This window comes from Cokeromyces recurvatus (assembly GCF_025118155.1).
Source record: "Cokeromyces recurvatus strain NRRL 2243 chromosome Unknown BX663scaffold_35, whole genome shotgun sequence".
Lineage (NCBI taxonomy): Eukaryota > Fungi > Mucoromycota > Mucoromycetes > Mucorales > Mucoraceae > Cokeromyces > Cokeromyces recurvatus.
In genome coordinates this window covers 1-19,221 of record NW_026251421.1, presented here as the reverse complement: position 1 = coordinate 19,221, position 19,221 = coordinate 1, and the positions used below count along the sequence as shown (strand labels likewise).

Here is a 19,221-nt window from a genome sequence, read left to right as displayed (position 1 = left end):
ATAAAGTCAAAATATTTTTTTTGTTAAACAAATTAAGTGAAAAGACTTTATTCAAGTTTGTTAAGAGAGAAAGCGGTTTAATATAGAATCATACCAAAAGAAAATGTTAAAGATTATCATTTCAGGCTTTTTAAAGAAAGAAGATGGATCGTCGGAAGTCAAAATCTGCCCAATAAATTTAACCTCATATTAGACTGGAACAACATCTATAAACGGGTAATGAATTTTATTAAAGAAGCGCGCTAGTATAAAAAGAAGTAAGGATAGAGATGAGGAAGAAAAGGAAACTAATTTTTTTTTTTTTGATATAAAAACATATATACTATCTTTTCTTCTTATATTTATTATGGTTAAAGTAACTGTTTGTGGAGCCTCTGGTGGCATTGGCCAACCTCTTTCAACATTGTTAAAGCAATCTAATCTTATTTCTCATCTTGCTCTGTATGATATTGTAAATGCACATGGTGTTGCAGCAGACCTTAGGTAAAATACGAAACAGTATTTTTTTTCTTTTCGAAAGAAATTAACGTTATTGTTGGTTTTTTATTAGTCATATTGATACGAGTAGTAAAGTTACAGGCCATGTTGGTCCTCTTGAATTGGAAGAAGCAATAAGAGATGCTGATATCGGTAAATTTTTTATATTCTTTTTTTTTTAGTAATATAGAATATTAAACCTATTATTATTATTATTTAGTTGTTATTCCAGCAGGTGTTCCTCGAAAACCTGGTATGTCTCGAGATGACCTTTTCAAAATTAATGCAGGAATAGTAAGAGACCTCGCAGTAGCTGCTGCTAATTATGCCCCTAACGCCCTTATATGTATTATTTCCAATCCTGTCAATTCTAATGTTCCCATTGTTTCAGAAGTCTTTAAAAAGTATAATGTTTATGACCCACGCAAAATTTTGGTGTAACGACCTTAGATCTTGTTCGCTCCTCTACTTTTTTAGCTGAGCTTTTAGAAGCTAGCCCTAGACACGTAAATGTACCTGTCGTTGGTGGTCATAGTGGTGTTACGATTATCCCTTTAGTGTCTCAGGTGCCTGGTACTGAAAATCTGACAGACCAAGAAATTGAAACCCTTACAAGACGTATTCAATTTGCTGGTGATGAAGTTGTGAAAGCTAAGAATGGAGCTGGTAGTGCAACATTATCAATGGCATATGCAGGTGCACGTTTCACCCTTAATTTGATTGAGTCTGTCTTCCACGGTGTGAATCGTATTGAATGTGCTTACGTAAATCTTCAAGCTGATCCACAGGGTGCTCAATCAGTACGTCGTATTGCAGATGAAGAAATCGAGTATTTTTCAGTCCCAATTGAGTTTGGACGTAATGGAGTTCAACGTATCTTACCAATTGGTAAAATATCTAAATATGAATACAAGTTATTGAAATCAGCAGTACCTGAACTCAAAAGTAATATTGTGAAAGGTGTTTCTTTTATTACCGATGATTCCAAATTATAGAATTATAGCATCAAGATGTACATTTATTTTTATGCATTACCTCTTCTTTTTTTCCTCTCTAAAATATTGTTTATATATTTATATATTTATACATACATGAAAATTTGTATGTACATAATAACCCCTCCACTTTATCCTTTTTCATCTTTAAAACTTTTAGTATCGTTTAATTATTTATTGTAAATATTTTTGTACCAATTTAAAAGAAATATACATATATATAAATTGCTTTATTATATAAACCTTTCTTTTTTACGCTAGACCCTAAAATAGTGCTGAAGTAATATATAGATCGCATGGAGACATGGTTACAAATTACTATCTCTTATCATATTTAAATCCCGAACTCTAATAATGCGTTGTTTCAAATTTGATCAGCATTCAACCAATATTGTAAACAGAATTATCGATCTCTCCTTTTTTCAGTATTTTGTTTAGTCTTTCATGTAAAGGGTACGCATATTTAGTTTTAAAGTATCTTAATTGACTAAATATATTATTTGATATAATATCTATTATTTTGTTTGAATACGAATGCTTTCTAATGAATAAATTTAGGAGGATGTCTTATTTATAAATCGTATTTAGATGTTATAAAAGAACTTATTTTATTGGATAAGTACTGCAGATGTTATGACTTGTAATGAATAAAGATGTATACTCAGGCCTTCCTTATCACTAAATACATAATCCATTTCTTTTTCTTCTTCTTACTTTATAAGTCTTGCATTATTAATGTTTGTCACTCTTATTAAAACTCTTGTAGCAGATATATTTTCAAAGATATTCCATAGTTTAGCTGTAATAACAATTCAAATAATCACAAACCTCTGATAGTCTGGTTAAAAGAATCAAAAACAAAGTTTAAACTACATTCCTAGCTTTTTTCAAAACTCTGCTGCCATATTATTTCTGTAATATTTTATATACTCAGAATAAAGCTTCTTAAGTTTCTGAAGTTTTTTTTTTTTTTTTTTTTTTTTTTTTTTTCCTCTAAAATAACCTCTTCCATAAAGGAAACACTATATCTGCATCAAGTCAATTTTGGTGACAGTAATGTTGGTTAGTTTCTACAGCTATACTACTAGTTTTACATGCTTAGTTGGTATAGTATTTGTATTATATGTTAACTTATTTGAATTTTCGGATTGTAAAGGTAAACACAAGTTATATTGTGCCCTAATGGTTACCTTTTAAGTGTTTCATTACTGTACTATATTTATTCTGTTGTTTTGGACTTTTTTATATTCAGGACCTATAAGGCATCTAATATATGGTTCCTTACATTTAAATTTTGATAATGCATCTATTCGATATAGTTGATTTAAACAGAGCGAAGAGGCCTATTCTTCTCTACATTTATTCATAACTATTCTGTATCGTGAAGATTAAGGTAATATAAGATACATCATATTGAAACACATTACTCGGTACATTTTTTTTTTTTACGACCTTTAAATGTTAAATATATCTAAATTATATTTATACACTCAAATCATTCTCTCCGATATGTATTATATAATTTGATGATTCATTATAAAAATATTTCAATTCTGACTAATATCTGTAGAATGCCTTGGAAATAAATACAAAACTAGGACTTATAGATATTCGAATCAAATAGAAATAATATTCCTAATCTATCAAAAGCTGAAATGATTTACTCTTAAGAAATAAAGCTTCCCCTTTCAATCATGTATAATCAAATACTATCAAAGAGGGAATAATTCATTTTGTTCATTGTAAACCATTCTTTCCTATAACAAAGACGATATCTTCTTTTATATATAGTCATAATATCAATTTTGTTTTAGTAGGGATGGAGCTGCAGAAATCAAATACTACTACAGATAACCATTTCGGTAGTTTAATTTACCGACATTTTTCTGGCGTCTTATAATGTAGTGGAGTGCTTTTTTCTTTTTTCGCTTTCCATTTTTTTTTTTTTTTTCCTTTAATTATTATTATTATTATTCTTTTTTATTTTATTCCAGTACAATCTTTGTTTTAAAACAAAACAAAACCAATATTTAGATTTATTTATTCAAACGACGAGATTATATATAAAAAAAAAAGGATCTATAAACAAAAGGGAAATAAAACCAACTTGAAGATCAACTTTTTTATATATTTACAAGTTTACTTTATAAAAAAGAAGAAATGACTTTCTTATTAAGATCAAAGACAAATAATGAAACAGATGGTAAAAAGCACAGGTAAATATAATCAGATCTTTATGTGATCCTGTACAAAACATGTCTTCTCATCCATCTAAACTTTAGAAATTGGATAAATCAAATGTTCTCAAGTTATCAAATACCTTTAGATTTAGATAAAGATAATGTGGATCCCATTAGTGGGAATACTATTCGTATCCAATCTCGCTGTTTAGGAACAGCTTCTATTATTCCTTTAACTCAATCATCTTTTCATTTGAATGCCTTGTTTTATGAAATCGCTGATTCTGAAATATCTGAAATCGCATTTGACAAAAAGTCGCCAAGTAGTTGCAGTAGTAGTAGTAGTAGTAGTAGTAGTAGTAGTAGCAGTAGTGGTATTAGTAACGGTAGCAGTGATGATGTTTTATTGTCTTCTGTATTGATGACAACAAATAATGATGAAAGTCCATTCATCCCTTCCTCTTCTTCTCCTCCGCCTCCTGTTGTCATTTTGGATTCTGAAAAGTCACCCATGGCATTACCACCAAAGAAACGAAAAAGACGCCGAGTAATACGCTATGAAGTCATATTTTGCTTGCTGGAAGAAGGTCCATCACCATCTCATATTGAAGAAAACAGTATTGATTTATCAAGACAATATTATCTATTTCCTCGAGAGGCTATAGTAGAGTCGATAAATGAAACCCCGCCCTTAGAGGTAAAACATTCATAAAATTTTATTTTAGTGATCATATTAGAGTGAAGAAAGATGTATAAACATATAAATAAATATTTATTTATATATTTATTTATATTTATATAGGCTATTATTTCCTTTCATATGCCAAAAGAAGCACATTCTTTATCGTATGCTTCTAAATTAGAAGAATTTGCATCTGTATGTGCAACTAATATACCCGTTGTTCGTCAAAGAAGACGGTTTACTGATCCTGGATTACACGTTAGTTCTTTTCTAAGTAGCATGAAATCAAGACCAACTTCAGAAAATAGTAACATAGCTAATATACGATTATCTGGTGTTTCAAAGGTCTTGTATGTCGCATTAAAACAAACAGTTTTAAACTTTGAAACAATGTATGGAAAGATGATTGAATTGATGAAATTACATAATCAACAAATATCAGCGCAAAAATTGGATTTATTAGATGATATTGTAGATGAAGAAGATTTAAAATTTACAAATATGATTGCACATAGTTACTTAAGGAGAAGAAAGAGCCGCTACTATAGTAGTGATGAAGAAGAGGAAGATGATGATGATTATGGTAATATTTACAATTGTATTCTTTTTTTTTTTTTTGCACACTATATCTTATCCTATACAATGACATAGTTGAAAATGAAATGAAAGCAGAAGATGATGAGGACATAACAATAGAGCAACAAGAAGTTAGCTTCCATCCTTTTAACAAACATGCAAGGAATGATGAAGATGATTTATCAACAAAATATTCAAGATCTAATAATAACAACACGAATGGATTTGTAAAGAAATGTTTATATTGTGGTTCTAAAAGTACACCCATGTGGCGTCGTGGGCCTCAGGGCGCTGGTACGCTCTGTAATGCTTGCGGTGTTAAATGGAAACATGGCAAAATACTATGTGGTAAAGATACAATAACATCTACAGTAACCAATAGCAAAAAAAAGAAGAAAAATAAACAAAAGTATAATAAAAGAGAAAAGCCTAAAAAGATGAATAGCAGTAGTACAACGACAGAAGATATGGATTATATCCCCTCAAATAAAGATTATTTCAATCAGCCATCCAGCACAACGTCGTCATTACCTATCAATCTTCATCAAAGAAGACATACAACAGATATGTCTCTTGTAGACAAGTTTGGAATTGTGAACAATACATATGCATTGACTACTGCTGGAGTAGATGCAGTAGAGGCTGCTGCTGTCTTGACTTTATTAAAAAGAAGTTAAAAAGTTGTAAATAATAGCTGTCATATTTTATTATATATTTATAAAGAAAAAAAAAAAGAAATAAAGTTCCATTTATTTATATAAAATATATATATATGTGTGTGTGCTTTTTTTTTCCTTCTTTTTTTCTTTAACCAGATCCACCAGAAAACTTTTTACCAAACATAATTAATTGAAGTTGATCATAACCAGACAATACACCTGCACCAGCAATAGCACGAAGGATATTAGCACCAGCACCCTTGAAAAGAGATTTAACACCTTCCTTGGCTACAATTTCACGGAATGCATGAAGAGAAGAATCATATTTGATAGCAGCACCAGAAGTCATCATCATACGACGACGAACTGTATCAATTGGATAAGAAGCTAAAATTTATAATAAATAAATAAATATAGAGAATTCATATCAGTATATATATATATATATATATATATTACCAAGGCCAGCACCAGTAGTAACAGCCCAACCAAGCAAGAAAGTAGCGATAAAAGAAGATTGAAGTGTACTTGGCATAATAGGCTTAATCGAATCATACATACCAAAATAAAGACCACGATAAACAATAATACCTACACATGAGATATTAAAGCCACGATATAAACCAGCAACACCATCTGATTTCAATGTCTTTTTATAAACATCAATTAGGCCATTAAATTGACGTTCACCCCCTTTCTTGGCAGATTTAGCATCATTAGCTAATCTTGTACGAGCATAATCTAATGAGTAGACAAACAAGAGAGAGGCAGCACCAGCCAAACCACCTGAGGCTAAATTACCGGCAAACCAAGCCCAATATCCATCGCTCTTGTTGCGATTAAACATACGCTTGAATTTATCTTTGAAGGCAAAATTAAGGGCTTGTGTAGGGAAATAACGAATGACGTTAGCTGTATTTCCTCTCCAAAGAGAAATAAAGCCCTCATCTTTAATGGTACGCGCAAAGCAATCACTGATACCTCTATAAGGGGTCGAGAGACGGCCTTGTTTGATCATTTCATCTTGATTTTGTATGAGAAGTTTTATACGTTCGATAGGAGCTGCTGCAGTCTTGGAAACAGCGGCAGAGACACCTCCCATAAGGAAGTCCTATTATCAAGGCATGATGTTTAATCAATGGAGTCACTTTTTACATCGTCTTTATTTATACTTACAACGATAAACTTGTTTTGATCAAAAGAGCTACTCATTTTTGTTCTCTAAATAAAACAAAGAAAGAGGATAAAGAAGGAAGGAAGGAAGAAAAAAGAAAGAAAGAAGGAAGAAAAAAAATAAAGGAGTAAACTTATCTTGATTTTAAGAAATATGACGTTTCATCATCATAATAAAATTTGACCTACTTCTTCGCTTGTTGATTATTCAAATACCGATAAGGGGCAGATCATCTTTCTCAAGAGGCGATTCTCCTTCTATTCATGCCAAGTACCGGAACATCTTTAGTTTCTAAAAATCAAATATGAACATTTCCAAGTTAAAAAGAAATAGTTAGAAATCAGTTAAACGTTCTAAGTCAAAGAAATAATTCATCCTTTTTTTTTTCTTCTTTTTTATAGGCTTGCGTTTACAGAGCGACATATAAAATTAATAAACGGTTTTTTGTCAAAAAAAAAAAAAAAAAAAAAAAAAGCATTAGGTGTCTTTGCATCTATTACAACTTGTGTATATTAAATGACTCTGAAACAAATTATTATATTATGTTGATCTTTATATAAAATATATGGGAAAGGGGAAGCAAAACAAATAATATTTGTGTACACTTGGGGGGTTGGGTTATTTATAGAGAATATTTTGCAATCCGAAAAGAATATAAGCCTTTTGTTTGCTGATTATAGTAAATAATAAACTCTTTGGTTTCTTCATCATTTCAAAGACTATCGTGTCTTAACATTCTTTTTTACAGTCATGTTTTGCGGCATTATTTATATAAAAGTTAAGATAGTACGGCAGTGTGAGGATATCATAATAGTGATAATTGACTCTATTAGCACTAGGCAAAATAGATGTTATACAATCAAGTTGAGAAGTCTAGTTGTTGTATGTAAATAAGGTGTTAACCTATATTTTAGAAGATGAACTGAAAAGTTTATCTATTTCTTAAGGTGATTTTAAAAACTTCAAATAGCTTTGAGGAATACTAAAATACAATGTAAGGCTTTATCTAAGTACATATTGCTTCTGCATAACTGCATAATTTTTTTTTTTGATTATCAATGGCTCTGCTATAACTTCGTTCATTAATTGTTGCATATATTAACAAACAATATTTAGGTTTTAAGATTTGGATAAGGAACACGTAATCCTAATCTATACTGAGCATCATATTTAATGCAATAAAGCTAAAACTTTAACGTTATTATTATGTAATAAGTTTTTTTATTATATTATATCTGAATGATTATCAGATCTTTTTTTTTTATCTAACATTACTCTTATATCGTTTGTCTTTTACTATGTAAGCTTTATTGTATATATATATATATATTTTACAAAAGAACAATATATTTATATTTTAGTTTAGACAATACACAATTTACATATTCTAAAAAGATAACTAGTCAATTAAATTATAATTTGAAAACTGAATAATAGACCTAAAATGGTCATATAACTGGTCAATTGATATAAATACTTTATGGTAAAATAAACCATAAGAGGGAAAGCTGCTAAGAATCGCTGATTGCTATTAAAGAAGCTTGAAACCTATCTAATTATAACAGTATCTACTTATAGGTGTATATATATTATATCTTCTATTGATTACATGCCTTAATATGGGCAATAGAAACTATTAAATATTATTAATAAATACTATCATACAATAAGATACATATTTTCTTTTCTTTTTTTCAAAGAAAAAGGTTAGCATTAGTTAATAGCATTAAACTTCCCATACCCTTATCTATAATAGTAAGAAGAAGTAATATTTAAAAACACTTATTTACTTGTATAAATTATGCTAAATAATAATTAATAGCATTATGACCGATAAATATTTTGAGATGAAAGGGCTTGAAGATGGTTGAAAGAAGAACATAATGCTTGACTGTGCTGTAAAGAGTTTTTTTTTATTTATGAACATATTGCTGATTTTAAATGATTTGACAAAAATAATTCTCCATAATTAATTTCAATTGGCTGTAAGAAATAAAAAGAGTCTGAACTTAAAGTATTACAAAATGTTGTCAATTTAAGACATTTGAATTGTGCTTTGAAACTATAATGTCTTGTGAATCAAACAAATATAAACATACATTTTAAACAAATACAAAACATACGTATAAATTATGAAAGTGTAACATCTCTTGTTTATTTCTCTCTTTTTTTTTTTTTTCCTTTCCTTTCATTTTTTTATTTTTTTTTTAATTTTTTTTTCCAACAAATATGTTTATCGATAACCTTCCATTAGAGCTTGAGTTACTTATATTTAAAGACATTTCCAAAACAAGCATGTTACAATGTCTTCTTGTATGCAAAACTTGGCATAGAGTACTGGCTCCATTTTGTTTTAATCAAGTTACCTTATCACGGAAGCACGCTCAATTTGTCGCCATGTTAAGTAAACCACGATCTAATTACCAAAAGTACACACAAAAAATAATCCTTAAATGTCGTAAATCAAATCTCATGAGCATAGACGACTTTTCAAGGCTGTTTTCATTTTTGCCTCATCTAATAGAAATTGAATTTCAAGGTAGAAGTTATCTTGAATGGTTCTTGCAAAATATTATTCACACTGATTCAAATAATTTAAAGGGTGTTAAACGAATCAGCATCAACGATTCATTGTCCATAAGTAAACATCTGAAACTATTATATCTTGATGCAAATCTTCGATTATGCGATTCGATTACCTATTTATCTTTAGGACCTTGTATCTTTAAAAAGCAGCATGAATTGATCGATTATGTATCAAAATTCAAACAATTAAAAGAACTTCATTTACGCAATACATGCCGTCTGATGGACTTTATTGATATCTTATCAGCTTGCCCTCTTTTACATACATTTAGCTTTAATTGTATTTATTCAATTGAAGATAATTCTCAAAGCTGTTCTGATTTGCCCTTTGAAAGAACTATTATGGAAACTGCTTATCCAATTCACTTGAGAAATTTAAAATTGTCCATGAATGGTTTAAAAACTTCTTGTCTTGAATATATCGCATTTTATCTTCCTAAACAATTAACAAACCTTAAAATCGATACTTTAGAATCATCATTGACTCCTATGTTTGAGAAATATCCAATAACGCTTGTCTATGAATTCTTAAACCGTCTGGGTAAAATTGAAAACGTTGAGTTGTATTCTAGTTATCATGAATTTGACCTCTTAACCACAATTCTACGCTACGGACGTGTTCCTCTTATGACTCTGGATTCGCTAAGGATAATTAATTCTGTAGAATTCATATTTAATATATTCAGTAGTCTATGTAATACCATCGATAATCATTGTAGGACTCATATTGAATATATGTGGGATTACAAACTTTACAATGATGTTCCAGAGCCTCGTTTCTTCAAGTCTGAGTCATACAACAAACTCAGTATCCGTCTTCCTGCTGGAAAACGAGGACATAATATACTTAATTCTGGAGAGACTATGGAGAGATACTTGCAAGATCAATATAATCTATTTGTCATATGCAATAATAAACAACGTCCTTTATTGAGTAAAGTAAAATTCTTTACACTTCTTTCTCCAATTCATAACGATTTCAACTTTATTTACGATGATATCTTTGAAGTAACAGAACCTACCTCGGTTTTCCTGGATACGTATTTAACTTATCTGTTAGATAACTGTCCTCAATTGAAATATGTCGCTATTGTACATGGTGGAAATGGTCGCCGTGGTCTATGTGAGAGTCTTGTGATGGGACCTATCCCTAAACATGATATAATGTCTCATTTATCAACCAACAGCTATTACAGAAAGCAATGGATAAAAGAAGAAAAAAGAAATAAAAGGATGCAAATGATGACAACAGAAGAAGCCCTACGATATGCTTCATTTGAAAACTTTCATATCACTAAACGTATCTTAAAGATGATGACCGAAAGACTTCCTAATATAGAGCATATTTTATTAAGGGACTGTGTCTTTAGCTTTGATCAACAAGAGAACAAAATAGAAATTGATCTTCAAGGATTCAAAAATTTAAAATCGTTCACAACAAGCCTTCTATATCTCAAGTTGAACACAATACACATCATTCATATCTTAGTCAGGAAGATCATTCACGACAATGATAAGGAAGTAAAAAGTACTATGGATCGATGTTATCAAGTAGATTTGGATACAAATTTAAATATAATAGTTGAATCATCACTTCAGGAGATTGAAGCAATCCGAGATACAGAAGAATTTTTATTAATTCAAATAAACGTACCTTTGCAATTGAATATGAACTTAGGAATGAAAAGAGACACGGTACAAGATGACTATTATTTTGTTTTGTAATTATTATTATATCATATTTTATATTCTTACAATAAAGAAAAGAAAAGAAAAGAAACATACTTCTTGCATATGAATTTATTCTATATACAGTTTAAGAAATAAATTTATCTAATTCTTCTAATGAAGGAAATTTGTTTTCAAAATCATCTACTGAAGGCTCATGATTATTATTGGCTTTTTGAGTGGAACGAAATCTGGCAGGCTTTGGTGGTGGAGCGGGTTTAGTCTTTTTATTCACGATTGGAGGTGTATTATTATTTCGAGTAGCATTCTTAATGGCCATGAAACGTGCTTCAATACTTGAAGAGACATTTTTGTTTATTTTAGGCATTATGCTATCATCATCCTTGTCGTTATCATTAACTGATTTCTTGTTAATTATTTTGTTAGTAGATACTGTTGGCCTAGGCTCTTTCACCTCTTCCTTCTCTTTTATCTTTTCCTCTTGCATATTGAGGACAGGTTTAACAGGTTGTGTATGTATTACTTTGGCGGTGGTGGCGTTGGCGTTGGCGGTGGCGGTGGTTGCCTTCTTCTTCATTGGTTTAGGGCTAGGGTTAGGGTTATCATTATTGGATAGTGGTGCACTATGTACTCGAGATGGAGGAGAAGATGTTTGTTTATTAAACGATGTAAAGCTATTTTGAAAAGATTCTGGCAAGGTAGTGGCTGTTGATTGTACAGGAGATGGAGTAGAAGAAGTATGATTATTTGGATCAAATGGATCAAATGTACTTGAATTTTGTTCCTTTGTCGACGTAGGTCTTCCTCTTCTCATAGGTTTAATATTAGGTACTTCTTGTGCTGGAGAAGGCATTTTTTCAAATATAGATGAATTTGTAACTGGAGACATGGATGATGATGATGATGATGATGTTTGCTTACCAAAAGGAGGCGTAATAATAGGTTCAGTATAAATCTATATATATATATATGTATATAGTTAGTAGTATATTCATATAATGGTACATAATTAAACCTTACATCTCGAATCGGACATTCTACTCCTCTTAAATGGCATACAGTTCTTAATACTTGATATATATTAGGTCTGAGGTTTTGATCTTCTTGTAACATAGAAATAATTAAATGACGTAAACCTTCAGTAAATATAGGTGTGTTGGGTATAGTATAACGAGCATTTAAAATAGCTAACTGGCCTTCTTCTTCAAAAGGGGTTGTATAATAGCATAGCTTATATAGTAAAACTCCCATTGCCCAAATATCTGCCTTTTCGTTAATGGGTCTCTTTTGATAGATATCAATCATTTCTGGTGCACGATACTGTAATGTTGTATGACGTTGAATATCTTCTTCTATCTTTTGTATATCTTTTATTGTAGTTGGTATATAATTTCCTTTTGAAAGTGAAGCAGAACCAAAATCACACAGCTTATAATGATGATCATTTAAGATTAAAATATTCTCAATTTTTAAATCTCGATGCAAGACGGGTGGATTACAATAATGTAAATAAGCTAGTGCCTAAATATAACTCAAGTTATTAAAGTGCTAATCTATAAAGTTGCCTAACTTACCTCTGCTACATCGCTAAATATCTTCAATATTTCAGGTTCTGTTAGCCTTTGTTGTAATCTTCTATTCATCAAATCAATGACGCCACCACCTAAATGATCATATGAATAAATATACAAATAAATTTACTTTTCCCTATTGGGGTTTTACCAGGACAATACTCCATTAAAATAAAGGCTTCAAATCCGCCTACAGGTAGCGCGTCTATTCTTGATTCATAATATCTAACAATGTTTTTATGGTCCCTTAATTTTGTCTATTATAATCCAATTAGTAACTAAATAAGTGTAAAATTAGGATAATAAACATACCATAAATGCAATTTCCTTCTCAACCATCTTTAATCTTTCGCTATCAGGAACCACTACTCTTTTTAAAACTACATATCCTGTTTTGCCTTCAATTCGAGCAATATAAACATGTGCAAATCCACCTAAATTGTAATCTTAGCAAATTTGTTTTTTTTTTCTATAAAATTGAACATCTCATTATCACCTTCTGCTATAAAATTATGTACAATAACTTGATATTTTCCAACTTGAATTCGAGTTCCAGGAGGCATAGCACCTGGAGGTAGAGGAGGAGAATTAGAAGTATCAATTCCAACAGGTACTGGGGGTAGAGTCTGTCCTATTCCTTGTTGTTCGGGTATTCGTGATTGTCTTGTTCCTTTTTGCATTACTATTTTTGGTTTATAGTGGAAAAAGGGAAAAAAAGGAAAAAAAGGGAAAACAATAAAAAAAGACTTTCGGACATACAAAATAGTATTTAAACTTGAGTTAATAACTATTTTCAATACATATTTTTTTCATTGAAAATAACACTGTTGTATTGCCCGAGTCAGATAAAAAAAAAACAAAGAAATTAAAAAGCTGTTTGATAGTCAAAAGGAGGAAAGAGAAAGAAGTGAAGAGAAATAGAGAACAGTATTGTCAGATACTAGATTATCTACTGCATAACTATTTGATGAAGACAGTACCAAGAGAAGGAGGAATCTTACTATGGTGAAGATGATCAGGTTCGAAGAGTATGCTACATATTGTAGATCAACAAATAATACAAATAGAAGCAAAGGAGCTATTTTGTACGATAGGTGGCTTTCTACATCTACTAGGAAGGTGGTTGAGTAGAAAAGACAAAGGATCAGTTACGGAGCTAGATGTTTGTATATTTAGACAGATAGTAGCATAGGAACAAGTGAAATCATCGTTTGTGATGAAAGATACAAGGTTTTTGGATATCACTAAGTAACTAACTGAGGCTCGAGTGTAGAGCACGACTACGTTCATCTCTAATCATAAATATCCAAAGAATAAGATCAATGGTGGGGTGTTGGACAACAAGTGGATAAAAGAAACGAATAAGATGAATGGAATTATTTATTAAACTATTTATCTAGGATATTTTATCAAAAAGGATTAAAAGGTGCAACGATCAATATTATCAGTATCGAGTGCACATAATTGCCATGGTGGTTATTTAGAAAGTTTGTATCATTGAGCGTTATTAGCGTTTTTTTCTTTTTTTTTAATGTATATTATTTCCAGATAGAATTATTTGTAAGTTTGAAGCACATTTTATACATAAGGGCTTGTACCAAATATATGAAACATCAAGAAATTATTTACATTCATTTTCCTTGAATAGGTTAATCTAGTATTCAATTTGAACAGATACATTATTAAAAAGAGAGAAAATGCTTCACTGTTAATAGTGTGAGTTACAAGAGGTACATTGCTAAAAAAAAAACTATTGCATTATGTGCAATTATTTTAAATACCGCAGTAGCACCTATATCTCTTTTGTTATAATTATTGTTGTTATTTTTTTTATATATACATATTTATATGGATCGTAAAAAACGTCCAAGGAAACGATCATCTCATGTTTCTCAAAAATCAGAAAAAAGAATTGACTTTGTTTCTTTTTTGTTTTCAAAGGAATTAGTCTTGAGAGTATTTAGTTTTTTATCTTCTCAGGATCTAATCACCTGTACTGTAGTCAGTCATAACTGGTCTCGCATAGCTAATGACGAAATGGTAATAATATAATAAATATAGAATAAACATATGTATATATAATGTATACTCATAATAATGAAACAGTTATGGAAACCTTTATTCTATAGAAAATTTCAAAACTTATTTTTATTAAAGGAAACAAGAAAATATTACTATGATCCAGTGATAAGATATAGAGGAAGTTGGAAAACAAAATATAGAATTCATCATAACTGGTTATACGGTAAATATGTAAATACATATGATAATAAATATATGCTAATAATACATGTATGTAGGCAATTGTCAAATTAGAGATGTTACTAATGTATTCCATACTTCACCAAATGTTCATCAATACTTTCAATTCACTCATGACATTATATTTACAGCTCAAAGTGATTCTTCTATAATTAAGGTTTGGAGATACAATAATAATGAAAAGGATAATTTCTTTAAATTACTTGGTCAAATACAATCACTTGAGGTACAACAAGAAGATATCTTTATTACTTACCTTAAACTGACAACAACAGAAAAACAATATTTAATAGCAGGCTATTCAAATGGTGGATTTACTATATGGGAGTTTTCAACAAATGATGTTATGGCTATAATTAATAATACTCTTGTTGATGAGATACATGAATTAATTACTTATTTTCCTACAAGTAATCAAAATAAAGTCAAGTCAATAGGTATGGTTTATCCGATGATTGTAGTTTATACAGAAAATAAGAAGCTTTCCATCTTTCATTTCAATAATGATACATTAAAACTTATTGATCAGCTACAAAGCGCTGTTGATTGGCAACCGGTAATAATTAATATTTACCCAATCTCGAATCATGATTATAAAAAACTATGGAAAGTTGTTTTATGTTTTGGCTTATTATCTGGAGAAGGGAATTATACATCAACCGCTGTTGGCATTCAAGTAAGGAATATACAAATACTATTTCATACTTTATAATATTTATTACGTAATATTAGGAAATTATTTTATCTACTCATTCTATTCTATTTTCAAGACAAGGATTCAGTATTCATTCAGAACCGAATGTATCTTCATATTCTTCTAATTACAACCATAATACAGCATCTAAACAGCTGATCACATCTATGGCTTATACACCTCCTTATATCATTACAGCCCATCCGAATAACACTATGAAACAATACCTTGTTACTTCAGACAATAATAATCAGTTTAGCGTTACATTTCAACAAATCCTTTATGGTCATGCATTTAGAGTTGATGCACTCGCTATATCCGATCAAAAATTAATCAGCGGGGATAGATCAGGCTTAAAAATATGGGATCTTTTTTTATTAAAACAAGAAGATTTTGTTACAGTGAACCATTATAAAGAACAATCCAACATGAATGAGCTTCCAGAATGTCAAATTGAATCACTAAATTTTGATGAAGATAAAATTATGGCCATTATTAATTTGCCTAACCATGAATCTTCGTTTATTCGATTGTGGTCATTTAAATAAAATGCATGTTATAGATTACATATTCAAAAAAAAAAAAAAAAAAAAAAAAAAAAAAAAAAAAGATGACTAATATTGAAATTGCTGCTGGATAAGAAAAATTAGTAATTTCCCCACACATTATTTTTTTTTCTTTTTGCTTTTTTTTTTTTTTTACTTTTGTTTTATATTTGAATAGTATATAATGGACATCAAATCTATGTTTTCCGTACAAGATAAAATTGTACTTGTTACTGGAGGGTCCCGTGGTATTGGTGAAATGATTGCCACAGTGAGTTAAAGGTTTTAATAGTATGTAATAATTTTTCATATAATAATATACATTTAGGGTTTTGTTCAAGGTGGAGCCAAAGTATATATTAGTAGTCGTTCAGCAAATGTTTGTAATGAGGTAATATTAATTCTAATTAAGATAATACTCAATAAATAACTATTTTATTTCATAAGGTTGCTGCCAAATTAACTGCTCTAGGTCCTGGTCAATGTATCGCCATACCTGCCGATTTGCAAAGCGTTGATGATATTAAAAAGCTTGTGAATGAATTAAGCAAACATGAAAATCGTAAAGTGTTACTCTTGAAAAAAAATAATGATATATATTTATAAACTAACTTCCTTAATCTTATTAAATTCAAATATATACATACATACATACATACATCTACATAGATCTGGATATTCTTGTTAATAATGCAGGTGCTACTTGGGGTGCTCCACTTGATACTTATCCTGATGCTGCTTTTCAAAAGGTTATGAATCTTAATGTTACTCGTATTTTTACTTTGACACAAGCGTAAATTGATATGTAATTCTATTTTAAATATCAAATATGTTAACTTTTCACTATTATATCTGTATTTTTAGATGCCTTCCCCTTTTGAGAGCAAAGGCTAACAAGGATTCTCCTTCTAGAGTTATTAATATTGGTTCAATTAATGGTGAATCGGTAAATTACTCTTGTCTTAAAAAAAAAATAAAAAAAAAAAAATTGACACATATAAATAGCCTCCTGGTTTAGAAACTTATGCATATTCTGCTTCCAAAGCAGCTATTCACCATTTGACACGTCATTTAGCCGGTAGATTAGGAAAAGAACATATTTTAGTGAATGCTATTGCACCTGGTTCATTTCCTTCAAAGATGATGGCTGCTACTTTAAAAGAACGTGGAGAACAAATTGTGAGCGCAGTTCCAGTTGGACGTATAGGTACACCTGAAGATGTTGCTGGTACTTGTATCTATCTTGCTTCCCGCGCTGGTCAATATACAGTCGGTGCTGTAATTGTTGTAGATGGTGGTGCTCTTGTATCTTCTTCTCACTTGTAAATTATATATTTTACAATAGAGTATTGGAAACATCCATATGAATAAAAATCAAATGATTTTCAATATATTCAAAGCTTATCTGTTTGATACTTTAGAAACACGCTTATGATATATACTGAATTTATGTATGCATAATATCTAAAAAAAAAAAAAAAAAAAAAAAAAAAAAAAAAAATGAAAAATAAAAAAATTGTAGGACGCTTTGTAATAAAGTCCTCCAATAATTGAGTATACTTCCGTACGTATTTCTTATGCAGAATATTTCCACATACTATTGTTGTCTTTCTTACACACAAACACACAATAGAACAACTTCTCCTTTGTAAATAAAATGAAAATTCTAGGCAATATTACTAGTTATCATATAGTGTATCGTATTAGAAATAACTTACAAACGTTTCTATTCCATACACATATATTGATATGTCTTCTTCGAGATTATTACAAGGCAGTTAAAAAATGTCATTGCTAGATAATTTTATTTTAAATACATGTATATATCATTTACTTATAAGCTGTGTATGCTATATAAATGTGAACAGGGAATTATAGTAAAGCCTTAAATAGATATAGAACATTCTGCTAAATAACTTCCTTTTTGTTTTTCAAGTAAATAAAATTTGAATGACCCTTATGGGCATACAATATCCGAAATATTATCCAAATCAATTTAAAGCAGAAAAAAAGAAAAGAAAAGATGACATACGATAGACTATAAAGCAAACAAGTCAAGTTGCAGGATAAACAATTAAGTAATGTATATCCAAAAGTTTATTATGAGTATATGTTGGATAAAATTATATCAACTTAATGGATAATAAAATAGTTTATTCAATAAAAGCATACAAAATAGCATTTCTATTCGACAGGTGATTAACATAAAACTCATTTATAGAAAATATAATATAGATCGATTAATATAGAGACTATTATGTGAAAATGTTATAATTTGTTTATTTACTAATAATTAAAAGACTACGAAGAATTTTGGATATAATGTATCTGACACTGTAATAGTATTATTTATATGAGACTTATTTATTCATGTTGTCATTTTTTTTTTATTATTGCGTTTTCCGATTTATTTGAAATATGGATTCGATTTTTTTGAAACACAAATTCAAGTTATTTGATATAGAAATTCAATTTATTTGCAAAGATAAACGTAATCAATTGAAAAAAAAATTAACGTCAAGTTAAACAAATAGATATCCATTTACTTTCTAAAGATACTATAACCACATATTTTTTTCACTCAAAGAATAAAACCGACTGCCTAATAATACAGTTGGAACTGTTTTATGCGTTCCGTATGTAATTATTCAGTATCAAAAGGGTTTGTTTTGGCCTTATATTTTAAAATAATTACAACAGATAACATTTAATATATCAAAGCCTGCTTATAAAAACTGCAAAATTTTTATTTTTATCGCCTTTTCTTTCTTTTTTTTCTCTACCTATTATTGCTATCATAGTATGAAACGTAAAAGGAAATCACCACCCTGACCCTAAGGAAGAGGGGGGTCACTCTTCCAAAAAGAGGTATGTAACAGAATAGGGAAAGTATTACTTAATAGTATGCACACTCATGATGTCTTTGTAATAGCGAGTAAAACTCTTCCCCGACCTGCTACTACTATTACCAACTATGATGAACTCCTAGAAGTCTCTGACAATGATTTCCAACCACAAATAAAGCTTTGCAAGAGAACAAGTAAGTTTCATTATATTGAATTAATAAAGTAAAAACCGATAAAATGTAAATTAAGGTGGAGAAAACTTATCATTCAAGAAATTATAAAGAT

The 19,221-nt window shown here is 29.7% G+C and overlaps 8 protein-coding genes across 8 annotated transcripts; 5 read left to right on the top strand and 3 right to left on the bottom strand.

Annotated features, from left to right (window-relative positions):
• The first annotated feature begins 295 nt into the window (after nucleotides 1-295).
• On the top strand, nucleotides 296-1,668 carry BX663DRAFT_523063 (malate dehydrogenase, NAD-dependent). The gene is made up of 4 exons (XM_051529465.1): nucleotides 296-483; nucleotides 551-630; nucleotides 698-912; nucleotides 960-1,668. Exons 1-4 carry the CDS (start codon nucleotides 347-349, stop codon nucleotides 1,470-1,472), a joined length of 945 nt encoding a protein of 314 aa, XP_051378839.1. The 5' UTR covers nucleotides 296-346; the 3' UTR covers nucleotides 1,473-1,668.
• Nucleotides 1,669-3,412: 1,744 nt separating this feature from the next.
• BX663DRAFT_546055 (uncharacterized protein) lies at nucleotides 3,413-5,629 on the top strand. The gene is made up of 4 exons (XM_051530955.1): nucleotides 3,413-3,688; nucleotides 3,755-4,349; nucleotides 4,455-4,917; nucleotides 4,986-5,629. The coding sequence occupies exons 1-4, from the start codon at nucleotides 3,633-3,635 to the stop codon at nucleotides 5,585-5,587; spliced, it is 1,716 nt and encodes a 571-aa protein (XP_051378838.1). The 5' UTR covers nucleotides 3,413-3,632; the 3' UTR covers nucleotides 5,588-5,629.
• Nucleotides 5,630-5,643: 14 nt separating this feature from the next.
• Nucleotides 5,644-6,903, bottom strand: BX663DRAFT_479241 (ADP,ATP carrier protein). Its single transcript, XM_051524319.1, has 3 exons — nucleotides 6,746-6,903; nucleotides 6,029-6,680; nucleotides 5,644-5,956 (listed from the first exon to the last, which is right to left on the bottom strand). Exons 1-3 carry the CDS (start codon nucleotides 6,779-6,781, stop codon nucleotides 5,718-5,720), a joined length of 927 nt encoding a protein of 308 aa, XP_051378837.1. The 5' UTR covers nucleotides 6,782-6,903; the 3' UTR covers nucleotides 5,644-5,717.
• A 2,009-nt stretch (nucleotides 6,904-8,912) lies between these two features.
• Nucleotides 8,913-11,133, top strand: BX663DRAFT_523059 (uncharacterized protein). Its single transcript, XM_051529464.1, has one exon. It carries the CDS (start codon nucleotides 8,973-8,975, stop codon nucleotides 11,052-11,054), a length of 2,082 nt encoding a protein of 693 aa, XP_051378836.1. The 5' UTR covers nucleotides 8,913-8,972; the 3' UTR covers nucleotides 11,055-11,133.
• A 12-nt stretch (nucleotides 11,134-11,145) lies between these two features.
• BX663DRAFT_533085 (kinase-like domain-containing protein) lies at nucleotides 11,146-12,756 on the bottom strand (the record flags this gene model as incomplete). The annotated part of the gene is made up of 4 exons (XM_051530503.1): nucleotides 11,146-11,973; nucleotides 12,039-12,539; nucleotides 12,593-12,681; nucleotides 12,741-12,756. 4 exons carry the CDS (start codon nucleotides 12,754-12,756, stop codon nucleotides 11,146-11,148), a joined length of 1,434 nt encoding a protein of 477 aa, XP_051378835.1.
• A 327-nt stretch (nucleotides 12,757-13,083) lies between these two features.
• Nucleotides 13,084-13,257, bottom strand: BX663DRAFT_401588 (uncharacterized protein; the record flags this gene model as incomplete). The annotated part of the gene is made up of 1 exon (XM_051522221.1): nucleotides 13,084-13,257. A coding segment is annotated over one exon (174 nt), but the record flags the coding sequence as incomplete, so codon positions are not given.
• A 1,180-nt stretch (nucleotides 13,258-14,437) lies between these two features.
• On the top strand, nucleotides 14,438-16,093 carry BX663DRAFT_555399 (uncharacterized protein; the record flags this gene model as incomplete). Its single annotated transcript, XM_051531617.1, has 4 exons — nucleotides 14,438-14,629; nucleotides 14,696-14,834; nucleotides 14,890-15,527; nucleotides 15,584-16,093. The coding sequence occupies 4 exons, from the start codon at nucleotides 14,438-14,440 to the stop codon at nucleotides 16,091-16,093; spliced, it is 1,479 nt and encodes a 492-aa protein (XP_051378833.1).
• Nucleotides 16,094-16,222: 129 nt separating this feature from the next.
• BX663DRAFT_523050 (uncharacterized protein) lies at nucleotides 16,223-17,547 on the top strand. The gene is made up of 6 exons (XM_051529463.1): nucleotides 16,223-16,361; nucleotides 16,419-16,481; nucleotides 16,538-16,652; nucleotides 16,760-16,883; nucleotides 16,955-17,036; nucleotides 17,096-17,547. Exons 1-6 carry the CDS (start codon nucleotides 16,275-16,277, stop codon nucleotides 17,414-17,416), a joined length of 792 nt encoding a protein of 263 aa, XP_051378832.1. The 5' UTR covers nucleotides 16,223-16,274; the 3' UTR covers nucleotides 17,417-17,547.
• The last annotated feature ends 1,674 nt before the right edge of the window (nucleotides 17,548-19,221 follow it).